The 12,685-nt window shown below is 41.8% G+C and overlaps 1 protein-coding gene across 1 annotated transcript in view; it reads right to left on the bottom strand.

The window, feature by feature from the left end:
• Positions 1–1,591: 1,591 nt before the first annotated feature.
• TIMP2 (TIMP metallopeptidase inhibitor 2) overlaps positions 1,592–12,685 on the bottom strand; it is a 38,588-nt gene continuing 27,494 nt past the window's right edge. The window contains exons 2-5 of the mRNA XM_081938459.1: positions 11,403–11,503; positions 8,878–8,986; positions 6,268–6,392; positions 1,592–4,155 (exon numbers count right to left, since the gene is read on the bottom strand). Coding sequence (XP_081794585.1) covers positions 3,958–4,155; positions 6,268–6,392; positions 8,878–8,986; positions 11,403–11,503 — 533 coding nt within the window. The 3' untranslated portion in view covers positions 1,592–3,957. The remainder of the gene's footprint in view (positions 4,156–6,267; positions 6,393–8,877; positions 8,987–11,402; positions 11,504–12,685) is intronic.

The following is a 12,685-nucleotide window of genomic DNA, read 5'->3' as shown; positions in this document are numbered from 1 at the left end:
CACAAGTAGTCCTCGGCTTACGACCGCAATGGAGACATAATTTCTGTTGCTAAGTGAAACCCTTAAGTGAATTTTGCCCCATTTGATGACTTTTCTTGCCACAGTTGTTAAGTGAATCATTATAGTTAAGTTGAACCCATTGACTTTGCTTGTTTGGAGGCCACAAAAGTTGATCACAGGACCCTGGGACACTGCAGCTGTCCTAAATATGAGTCAGTTGCCAAGCATTTTAATTTTGACCACATGATCTTGGGGATGTTGCCAGAGTCATACTTGCGAAAAATGACTATGTCACCTTTTTCAGTGCCGTTGTAACTTGGAATGGTCACCAAATGTAATGTTGTAAGTTGAGGATTAGTGTAGAATCATTCAAGGATGCCAAAGGAGGGACAAAATGAAATGTGAATGACAAAATTTAAAATAATTTTAAAAATTATTTTAAATAATTGAATTGTCCCGCAGCAAGTTGGCCATGGCAAGTTGGCCCGTGGGAAGTTGTCTATGGTGAGTTGGCCATAGCAAATTGGCTGCGGTGAGTTGCCCCATTCAGCTCTTGAGCACCACTGAAAAGGGAGGGAGGGGAAGGTGGGAGACTCCAGAGGCAGCTTCAGGTCCTTAACCCAGCACAGAACTGATCCATGACAATCCAATTTAAATGATAGCAGTGCTCAGAGGATCCGTCATTAGGGTTTTAGACAACATAGGGCGAATGGTTCTCATTTGAAGCCAAAATTTATTCTTTGTGTGATTTTATTCCCAGATATCTGAATCTGGTTAGGGTTAGGGTTAGGGTTTAGCTGGGCTAAATCGGCTTATAAATATTTATGCCGGGGAGAAAAGTTAGTACTGGAGAAGTTATTTAGATCTGTGAATAGCAGTGGTGAACCCTCAACCCTTTTTGATAATCCAGTGGACTCTTCTAACTCCATAAGGTACTGTATGTAAAGAGCGTCAATTGGAAATGTGCAGTTAGAGCATAAACAAAAATTGTTTCTGTATCTCTGCCGTTAAGTGAACATTTCAATATTCCAGCTCTATGAACCTTGTTGGGATTTGGGGTGATGTGGGGTGGGGTGTGCCTTTGAGTCTTAACTCCTGGTAACTGCTTGGACAAGTCTGTGCAATTTCTTGGCAAGATTTCAGGAGTGATTTGTCCTTGCCTTGGAAATAGAGCAATTTATACTGGACTGATTTTAAGTTGTTCCAGGAAGAATAAGCAGAATTCTTGAGATCCCTTTTATAATTTTGCAGTCCTGCTAAACTGAGGAAAGGGCAAGTGTTACATACGCACAGTACGAGCCTGATGTACTATTAAACAGCATTGCTGGATGATTAATTGCCATCACTGAGATAACTGGTAATTCCAATTTTGGATTGGGAAGGGAATATGAAGAACATGGGGAAAATACTGAAAATAGGTGGGAGGGGGAAATATAAAGCCATTGGAGAGGAAGAAGGGTCCTACATTGATTTGCCTGCATTCTTCCAGTCAAATGTTCTGAATTATTAAGTGGTTAAAAGGCCCTGCAGTAATTTTGGCTGCTCCTCAGCAGAAACAAAGTATATGCCATCCAAAAAGAGCCTGCTTCCATTTTCTTTGATAATACTGTTTATTGTCCGGAGACTCAAGTGTCCACATATGAATTATACAAAGCGTCAGAGACATGCACAGTCTGCTTGTCTATTCAGCAACTTTCATGTGTTCCCAGCACAAGAAAATCTCAGCTTTTAGAATCCAACAACAACAAAAACAACCCACCCCATATTATTCTACCCACCAAACAATCTTCCCACCCCAGCTGCTCCCCAAAAAGCTTTAAATTACGGCAGCAAGTTAACTTATTTTTTCATACTCACTAAGCAAAGATTTGAAAATAATGTAAACTCTTTATTATTATTATTTTTAAATATTTTCAAATTGCTGGCGTGGAGGAGAAACTGTTCTGTTATGGGTGCTTCAGGGAAACTTATGCGTGACACTAAAACCCACAGCTATAAATTAAGCCAATTGGGGAGTCTTTGATATTGTTTTTCCATAAATAGGTCTTTTGCAGGGGTTGTTTTTCACACCCCTAGTTAAATGGCGAACTTAGTTTGCTTGCTGGGAGCTGCAATTTGGCTAGCAAGAAGCAGTCACGTGTTGCTGCCACCCTCCAGTCTCTGTAAAAACTTACACATGCTGCAGGAGAAACCAGAGGAGAAGGCAGGAACAGAATACTGCTTCCGCTGGCATTCCGCAATGAGGGAACATTGTCCTCCATACATTTTGACATTCTTCCCCACTGTATGTTAAAAGCTTCCAAAGCAGAACCCCTTTACAAAGTAATAAGTGCAAATCTAACAGCTAAACAAGAACATTAAAAAAAACATAATAGAGGAATGATACAACTGATTGCTGAAACAAACTGAAAAAAATTAAAAATCAAAAAGTATCAACAGAGAGAAAGAAGGTAAATGTCACATAGGATATAACCGTACAGGAAGTAAAACAGGAGTCTTATACTGGACTGAACAAATTTTTTCCTTTGTTGTTTTAAAAATATATTGAAATAAACAGACTGGCCCAGTATGACATCTTTAAATTCTACCTTGATGAACAGCATGAAAAGGCCACAGGGGGCAGGCCTGGCTAAGAATAAGTGTGATTATCCTTCAGATCTAGGTCTGAGAATCCCCCTCCCAAAAAAGGGGGGAGGACACCCAGAGCTTGGGGAAATCCAGGAAAGAAAGGACAAGCTCAGAAGAGGGAATGAGGAGGGTTGAACTGAGCAATGCTCTTTTTCAGACAGCAGAGGGTTTTGTCATTACTTCAAAAGAGCATTTATAATCACAGTTTAATACATGTGTGGATATCACCGGCCAGCTCTCCTAATCACATATATGGGAAGAGAACATAAATGTCTGCCATCTGCGGAATTCTTGTTGCAATCATTGATTTCTCCATTCAGCAAGTCGCAGGGCTTGGAGCTGTGCTGGTCTGATTAAAAATCATTCTGTGCCAGGAACTTTGGAGGAGCAGGAGGAAGATGACAATTCCTTGGTCTACAAAGTTCCAAAATCCTAATAGAAATAGCAAAACTTTACAACTGGCTAAGAGAGACTGTGACATCAGAATTACATTAATGGCACAAATACAAAAAAGGTGGAATCAAGCATATGGAGCAAGTCCATATCCTGAAACACTTTTTAAAAACTGAAATTTGACAATTCCAGACGCAAAGCTAAGAGCTGCACATATCTCCCATGTCTTCCAGGCTATATATATTAACTTTATAAAATAATTAACGCACCCACCTCCAATTTATGCCCCTGAAAGATGATACTGTCTCTCTCGGATAGTCAATTTTCAAAAGGTTGCTTAGTCCTTGGAAGATGACATAACTCTTCTCTTTGCTAGTGCAAAAGGATGCCCTGGACGGATGGCACCACCACCACTTTTCATGGAGGCCAAAATGCATGTTTAATCTCAGCCCACCACATGTGTCTCTGTATATGTGACTAAGAGAAAGGAATGACTCTAAAGTAGTAAATGTGGAAAAATTTCATATGTGGAAAGAGGAGGGGCTTTGACCCAGGCAGAAGGTGGGAAAGTGGGAAAGAGAGGGTATACGAATTCTCTTCACAAGGAGGGATGTCTCTCAAGACAGTAAGAACCTGGTAGGCCTGCTACCCAGAATCAGAGACAACACCTCTCAGCCAATCATACTGTTGATACTGCCTTCCTCCGTTATGCCTTGGCTGAAATCCATTGAGTAAGAAGACACTCACTGGATCAGCACAGGAGAAGAAGCAGAAGGAGCAACGTATGAATGGCCTCAACATCCCTTTCCTTAGCACTCTCCGCCCACCACTATTGGCCTGCCCATAAGATTTTATTTTCATGCTGTTTCCAGGAAGTGATGTCAAATGTGGACCGATCTAATTCCTTGCAAGCCATGCTGCCGGTGCCAAAGGAACTCAAGGATCCTCAATGTCAAGGAACTCCTGTTTAGGGGGAGCCACTCCACGGTACCACGCACAGGAACCATCACTCCGCTTGATGCAGGCATAGTGTTTTGCCTGCCGCCCATTGATGTTCTTCTCCGTCACCCAGTCAGTCCACAGACACTCGTCCTGAGCAGAGACATAGCAGGGGATGGAGGGGCAGCGGGAAATCTGCAGAGAGAGAAAATATCAATAGCTTCATGATTTCCTAGCATTACGGTTGAAGATCTGATTAACCCTGCAGGCATTAGATTCAGGTTCCACGTATTACAGTGTTTTGGAGCAAACATCTGAGCTATCTGACAGGTTAGCATGCAAGACTACTAGCAAGGCAATACCATCAATATGGAATTATGTGCATTTTAAAGTGTCTGCATTGGTTACCAGTAGGCTTCTGGGTCCAATTTGAAGTGTTTTAAAGCCCTGAATAACACAGTCTTGGCCAGGCTGTTGGGCTAGAACACTTCCAAGATCTCATTCAACTATAAGAGTCTACAAGGTCTTGGACAATACCTTGCCAGAAGGGAGTCTACCTATCTGGTATGAATGAGAAGAGCAGGAATTCTGTCTAATATTCTGTGCATCATTCACCAGCAGTCATCCAGGCAACCCTACTCTTTGCAATTCTGGAAGCAAGTTGAATCTGTTTCATGTCAGCCTGCCTTGTGAATTAAGATTCTGATTTTTGGTACTAATTACCATGGCCATTTTGTTTTGCTTTGAGGCTGTACATCAGCCAGATCCTTGGGGATTGGGGTGGGTTAGGAGTTCCTCAACTGAATAAATACTTTACTCTGCCAGGGCCTCCAAGAAAGTAAACTAAAGAGCAAACAGGAACCATTGACTAAAAGAACACGCTTCTTCTGCTCCTCAGAGGTCCATAGTTGAAAAGGTTCAGGCCAGATTACAAGTTTAAGATGGCATTGACACTCCCAGATAACCTGTGGCAAGAGCAAGATGGGGGTAAAGTGACCATCCTCACGCTTCTTGACCTATAAGCAGCTTTCAATATTAGCAATCGTGGTATCCTTCTGAATTAACTTCAGGAATTGGATGGGGCAGTACTGTGTTGAGCTGGTTCTACTTCTTCTGGGTCAATTCCAGTCGGCGTTGATGGGGGCGAGGGGATTCAGCCAATGGCCTCTACTTTGTGAGGTACCTCAGGCCCAGTTCTCTCTCCTCTCCTGTTTAACATCTACATGCGGTTCTGGGTGAGATGATCATTAGGGATTGGGAAGCTTTATAGCTCCATGGCGAGCTGCCTGAACAATGTCATGGATATCCTGTCCCTAGGGCATGGAGACTGTAAGGCTCGGGATGGAGTGCAATCAGCTTCGACTCAAGCAAGACTGAATGGCATTGGGTATTTGGGTCTTCTGGAGAAAAGGTTTTCCCACTGCTGGCCTTGGTGGCTTTCCCTTTGTGCAGTTGGGGGAGTCTTCTGGGACTTACAGTTCCTACTAGAAGAACAGGTATCAACTGTGGCCAGAAGGGCCTTTGCACATAACACTTCCAAGATCTCATTCAACTATAAGAGTCTACAAGGTCATGGACAATACCTTGCCAGAAGGGAGTCTACCTATCTGGTATGAATGAGAAGAGCAGGAATTCTGTCTAATATTGTGAGCCAGTTGCACCTGATCCTGGATTGGGAGGCTTTGTTTATAGTCACTTATGCCTCATGACCTCTTTTCTGGATTACTGTAATGCGCTTTTTTACAGGGGACTGCCCTGGAGCATTCAGAAGCTTCAGCTGATTTGTTGGATGCTCAATGCATGTTAACACGACTGCTACCGAACGTGAGTGGCATTGGCTGCCAGTGTGCTTCCAGGCACAATTCCAGGTGTTGGTTATCACATTTAAAGCCCTTAATGGCTTGGGGATGGGTTAACTAAGGCACAGCCTTCTCCCATTCATTTCTACCTGCCACATTAGGCATATTAAATGTCCCATCAGTCAAGGAATGTCGGCTGGCAGGAAACTAGATGTGCCTTCTCTGCCGTAGCCTCTGCCCCCAAGAAAATTCTCCCTTCAGAGATCAGGAAGGCCTCGACCTTGTGGGCCTTTTTAAAGACCATAAAGACTTGATTCTGTGCCTAGGGTTCTGAGTGAGTTAAGGGCTCAGTCTCTTGACTGAATTAACATCCATGGCAATAGTTCTAATCAATGACCATATATGTTTATTTTGTATTGGTTTTGTTTTACACTTGATAATGAATGTAAGCCACCCCAGATGGGCAGTTATAGAAATCAAATAAATAAGTAAATAAATTTGGATCTACCTTGCATTCACAGCCCATCTGGTACCGCTGGTTGAGACTCTTCTTTTGGGTGGCACTGAGGGAATCCCAAGGAACGATGAAGTCACAAAGGGTGATGTGCATCCTGCCATTACCCTCCGATTTCCCTGAGAGAACAAAGCAATTATGAATAGCAGCATGCAAGCCAGAGGGCATTTTCCTGATTATTTCCAGAGGTACCAGTGGTTACTCTCTTAATTTGATTGGGAAACCAAAACTGTAAATGAGAGATAAAACAAACATTGATTTGTGAGTAATTGCACTCCCTGACACAGCTTCCAATCAATTGGGGGAGTGAGGGTGGCAGCTGGTGGGCACCACTGGAAATTTCCAGATCACACTTTAGATTCATAAAATGGCTGCCTTTGTGAAGAAACTGAACATTCACAAAATGGCTGCCACATTGGGCATCACCTATTGTAAAATATCTTCTCCCCAAAGCAAATTGGCAAATCAACCGATCCCTGCTATTCCAGTCTTGCCTCTCCACCTAACTGCAGCCCCTAATAACCAACCACTTTTTCTTATAAATCCTGTTAAAAGATACAGGACCAACATATATTTGTGGAAATAAAGATGAAGTTGAAAGCTCAGGGTGTGATGTGTTGTATGCTCATTTCACATTCATTTTTTGAAAAATAGAATAAAAGTAATAGGTATACTCTATTCCCATGATGGCGAAACCTATGGCATGCATGCCGGAAGTGGCACACAGAGTCATCTCACCAGGCATGCCAGCCGTCGCTTATTGTTCTTCCGGGTTCCGTCCAGCCAGTCTTCACGCACGTATGTGCACCAGAAACCGGAAGACCAGGTGACCGGCGTGCATGCGCCACCCTGGAAATTGGAAGCTCAGCTTCCAGGGAACTGCTCTTCCAGTTTCCTGTGCTGCCCTGCATCTGTGCGCGCTCCCATCTTGGCACTCAGTGCCAAAAAGGTTCGCCAATACTGCTCTATTCCATGTTAGGCTACACATGAAATACTGTTCTCCATTTCTGGCATCTCATTTTAAGGAGATTAGAATATGGCCAGAGAAGAATAAGTAGGATGATAAGGAAACTAAAAGGCAAATCTCATTGAAAACATTTCAAGACGTACATTTGCTTAGCACAATCATATGTGGCAAACTGAGATTATGGCAAAATGATGATCCATGTAGAGTGAGGGTTCAACATAAATTTCAGAGTTTCATTGTGGTGTCCCAACAAGACATATGCCACAGTTTTTGTATCATGACATGTGGCTGTGTGCTGCATCACTCCCCCACCCTTTGCTGCCGGCATCAATGACTATACCTGAAAAAAAGAAAATTATTTGCAATTGATAGCAAACATTACACATCTGAGGAGCTCTCATGAGAAAGACGAAACGGAATTATTCTATTCTAGAAAAAATGGGTGGGAATTGCTAGGGAAGCAGATTTCAGCTAATCATTTGAAGACATTTCGCAACTCGAAGAGCTGCAGGGATTTAAAATGAAGCTGGGCAGCCCCCAATTGTGGATGTATTATATGATCCTGGGCTATGAATCTTCTAGAAGCCTGGCATCCTGACAAATTATCCATCAATGGATAGATAAGACATAAGCAATATCTACAGACTATGCAACAGAAACAATCAACAAGCCAAAAGGGGAACAAAAAGACCAAAACCATCAGTCAGATCCAGATGAGCACAGATTAACTCCAAAATTAATATCAAACCAACAATCAAGTAAACAATGCCACAATCAAGAACAGCCAAATAAACAGTAGACAGTCCAACCAAAGAGCCTCTAAGACCACCCCCACTAACACTGACAGGGCAAGACACTAAAATATTAACTGAGAGCAAACCCCACTCCTTACCAGCACTGATGTTATCCAGTTTGGGTAATGAAACATCTGCAAGGAAAAATCCAAGCTCAGAGTGCACCAAGGACCCTCACTACGAATCTTGAATTGAGCAGGAAGCTGAACTAGAGTGAGACTAAGGTTCCTGTTTATTATTTTATTTTCTAAGAAACAGCCAAACACTACTGCAAAGTTCTTGTATGGTAGCAAATTGGTAAAGGTTCCCCTCACACATATCTGCTAGTCATTCCCAACTCTAGGGGGTGGTGCTCATCTCCGTTTCAAAGCCAAAGAGCCAGCGCTGTCTGAAGACGTCTCCGTTGTCATGTGATCGGCATTACTAAACGGTGAAGGCTCACGGAACGCTGTTACCTTCCCACCAAAGGTGGTTCCTATTTTTCTACTTGCATTTTTGACATGCTTTCAAACTACTAGGTTGGCAGAAACTAAGACAAGTAACAGGAACTCACTTCATTACACGGCGCCAGGGATTCGAATTGCCGACCTTTCTGATCGACAAGCTCAGTGTCAGCCACTGAGCCATCGTGTCTCTTGCCAAAGGCACATGATCACCAAATTTGAAGTTGCATTTTTTGCTGCAAAGCTAATTGTCAGAAATAGTTTGGGTATTTAGAATGATATGGTGCTGGTAAAAAAGTAGAATTGGAATTACTATTTTTTTTTATCTTTCATACCTCCATTTCATTGGCTTTCTGTCTCTTACTCCTTTTCTAGGCTTTGAAAATGTATTATGCTTTACCTGCAATGAGATATTCCTTCTTGCCGCCAACATCCAGTGTCACTCCACACACTGCCGAGGAGGGAGCTGTGACGATGAATTCAATGTCCTGTTCCGGCCCTTTAAACATCTGAAAGGGAAAGAAGCAAATGAGGCCAAGAGTAGAGGTCAGCAACCTACCAGTTAACTTTTTTTTTAAAGTAAAATGGAACACACCCTTTAGAGATTTTACATGCACAAATCTGTCCTCATGCTAATCATCACGTCAGCCATGTTTCTGGTACAGCCTTTTTAAACTGGTACCCTCCAGATGTCTTGTTCTCATTCCAGAAATCCTGGCTAGAAACCGTAAGAGTGGGTAATCTGGCACATTTGGAGAACATCAAGATGGGGAAGACAATTCTAGTGTTGCCAATGTTATTCCAAGTTCTTTCCCAAACACAGTCAAAAGAGAGTAATCAATGTTTTTACAATTTTCTTTAATCCTTTGACGGGCATATATATTTTTCCTATCTATTTTCCCTCTTGGAGAAATCAGTCCATATGCCAATAAAATGTTGCCACCTGGTCATTTTTTAAAGGCCACCCATTAATCATTATTACAACAAAGGGATTCAGAGATTGTGTCAAACCATAAATTGTGATTTAGAAACTAAAGTTGTGGTTAATGTGCTATGTGAATTCTATCATTCGACATGTGATCTTATATCCAATTGATTTCCATTTGACAAATGCTAACTTTAGGGATATTCTAAAAATTCATAATGTAATAGATCATTAGTACATCTGGCAAATGGGATGTTGCATTGAGACCTATGATCAAGTTATTTTAGCGTAGAGGCCTGAGGTATGGAAAAAGAGCATTTGTTTCCAATAGCTTCTCCAGCAGAGAGAGAAGCTTTTGCAGATGACACGCAGGGAAACCAAAGTAACATTAATGGGCCAATTCCAAAGAAATTCCAGAAACAGGAAACCAAAACTGCTCTTAAAGGCTGCTTCTTCCATACTAGTTTCAGTGTGTCTCTAAGATGCAGAACGATAGCTCTTCTGCTCTTCTTTCATTAAATTAGCGTAGGAATAGAATGCCAATTGGATCTAACTCTAACACATCAAACCCTTGGTTCATTTGCTTTTGAGAGGGTTTTCCAATGTTTTTATACTATCAGCTGAGACTAGAAGACTTTTCTTTCCCTTCCTCTTTCTTATTCTTTTGTTAGCCTAAGTATTCCTGACTGGTAAACTAATAATATTTTAATAGTTCTAAACAAGGCAGTTGAAATTCTGAAATGGAAACAAAACATAGAAAATGTCTAGCACTAAATAGCACTAAGATAACAAGTTTACAGCAGGGGTGAAATGCTACAGGTTCTGAGGGTAGCAAAAAATGCTAAGGTACGCCCAAACCGGCAGTAAAAAAAAGTTTTAAAAAGTGGTAAAAAAGGTTCCATGACACCCAACTGTGCCGCGTGATCGTTGAAACCTTTTTTTTCACTTTTTAAAGCATTTTTTTTACTACTTATTCACCCAAACCGGCAGGAAAAAAAATGCTTTAAAAAGTGGAAAAAAGTTGGCCATGCCCACCCAGTCAAAAGGCCTTGAACCTGTATCAGCCTCTATATCGCTTTCTTGATATTGGCTGCCATAGTAACGGGGGGAGGGGGTTTCGGTATTTGGGAGGGGAATTACGCTGGAGGAGATGTCTCGGGATGACGAGGAAGTTTTGTTCTCACCATCTTCTGCGCATGCTGAACGGACTTGTTTAGGTCTGGTCAAGGTCAACCGTCTCTGCAGCTACCTGAAGATGCATTCTACATGGGGGCTGGAGATTGGACTTTCACCTTGGGGTTGTTGGGGGGAGGAATTTGGGTAAACCTTTGATATGTACAATTTCGTGCCTTTAGCCTCAGATCTTCCTTTACTTTCGTTGCTATCAGTTCCTATCCAGTAAAAGTACCTTTTCTCTAAAACAATAGAACTGGGGGTTTCCTTTCTTGGATTTTGAAGGAGGCATGTCAGATAAACCGGTGGCAAAAAAATTTAGATTTCACCACTGGCTTATAGGTTCTCTGCCGTTTCACTCTGAATTGCTGTTGCTCTTCTTTGTGTGTATGTATAAGGCAGGGTTACACAGGCAGCCCCCAGGTTCAGAAAGTAAGGATTATCTCCGAATACAAACAGGCTGCCTATTGCTAAAAATGGCAAACAGTATTCTCCCTTCCTTGAGCCGGTGAAGTGCTGAATCCATGCAGTGCTTTCAGGAACCACTGAAGCTGTGAATTTTTAATATATAAGCCTGTTTTCAGCCATTTTCAGCAGTTCCTGAAAGCATTTTGCAGCTTCAGCAGTTCATCAGCTCAAGGAAGGACAATGTCATCCCCCACTTTTTTTTTTTAGTAACAAGCTGTCCCCGTTTGTTAAGTACAAGTTCTGACTTCCATATAAGTTTGAGATAAAGACGGCGTTAGGAATAGAAGTCATTCTTAACCTGGGGACTGTCTGTATATACACATAGCCACAGCTAGGGTTCTCATGTAGCTGTTTGTTACCTTTATCTGTTTGATCTCATATTGGATGTGTTTGATGGGGTTTCCATAGATGTCATTCCCAGAGTCCACCTCTTTCTCGGAGACAGCCTTTGCTCTGATCACTGAAATACAAAGAGACAAAAGAAGTTGGAAAGATTCAGGGCCAGTGACGAATGCAACCACTCCAAAGCGGACTACAAATAACGTAACCATGAGTCTCACTCTTCTTCCTTCCCCTTATAGTACTCAGCAGCTATTTTCACAAGCAAAACCTGGGGTTATTAATCCTGGGGAGAGTTTCTGTTGCATGCTGCTAACAAAAAAGCCCTTTGCCCTTTTCTGCTCTTTCCTTTTCTGCTCTTTCCTTTGATTATAGGCTCCTTCAAGCTTGCAACAATATTTGAAATGCCACCTTGTTCTATTTATTTCAGAGATAAGGATAATGTCTGCATTATCTGCAAGCAGCCTCCAGGAACAAAGAAGATTACTTTAACTAAAATGTGCTGCTGTAAGAATACTGATAGGGGAAACAGAGGTTAATAGCTTTTCTTGTCAAATGGATTTGCTATTAAAACTCAGGTCTCTTCATCCATAATGAAGCCAAACACATTGAGACGCGGACTCAGATGAAAATATTTTGCATTCAGGCTCTCTGTACATAAAATCTTCAGGCTATTGTGGATTTGGGGTGGGAAGGAGAGAGTTTGATTTCAGTAAAGGGAAGAGGTGAAAAGCAGGAAAGAAGATACTTTTTATTCAAAGACTATCAGGATAATCACACTAGGCTGAGACAAAGCAAGACTGCACTCACTTCCACACTAGGACTGGTTTATCCTGTCTTATTTTCTTAACCAGAGTTTGTTAAAAACCACAATTTGCTTTGTTTGCACAAGAAACTAAGCCATTAAGAATCTCAGTTGTGCCTAGAAGGCATGGACTGAAATAAGCTTGGGATCTCCTGGTAATATTTCAGAGTACAGGCAGCCCTCGACTTACAACCACAATTGACCCTCAAATCTCCATTGTTAAAACAAAACAGTTGTTAAGTGAATGATGTCTTACTTTATAACCTTTCTGCCATGGTTGTTAAGCAAATCACTAAAGTTGTTAAATGAATCCTGTGGTCATTAAGTGAAACTGGCTTCCCCCATTGACTTTGCTTGTCAGAAGCTCCTTAGGAAGATTGCAAATGACAATCCTGGGATGCTGCAACTATCATAGATATATGCCAAGCACCCAAAACTTGATCACATGACTGTGGAGATGCTGCAATGGTATGAGAACAGAGGTAACAAGACATTTTT

This window comes from Natrix helvetica, assembly GCF_964273705.1.
Source record: "Natrix helvetica genome assembly, chromosome: 1".
Lineage (NCBI taxonomy): Eukaryota > Metazoa > Chordata > Lepidosauria > Squamata > Natricidae > Natrix > Natrix helvetica.
The sequence above is the reverse complement of the archived record's forward strand: the minus strand, read 5'-3'. Positions and strand labels throughout refer to the sequence as shown.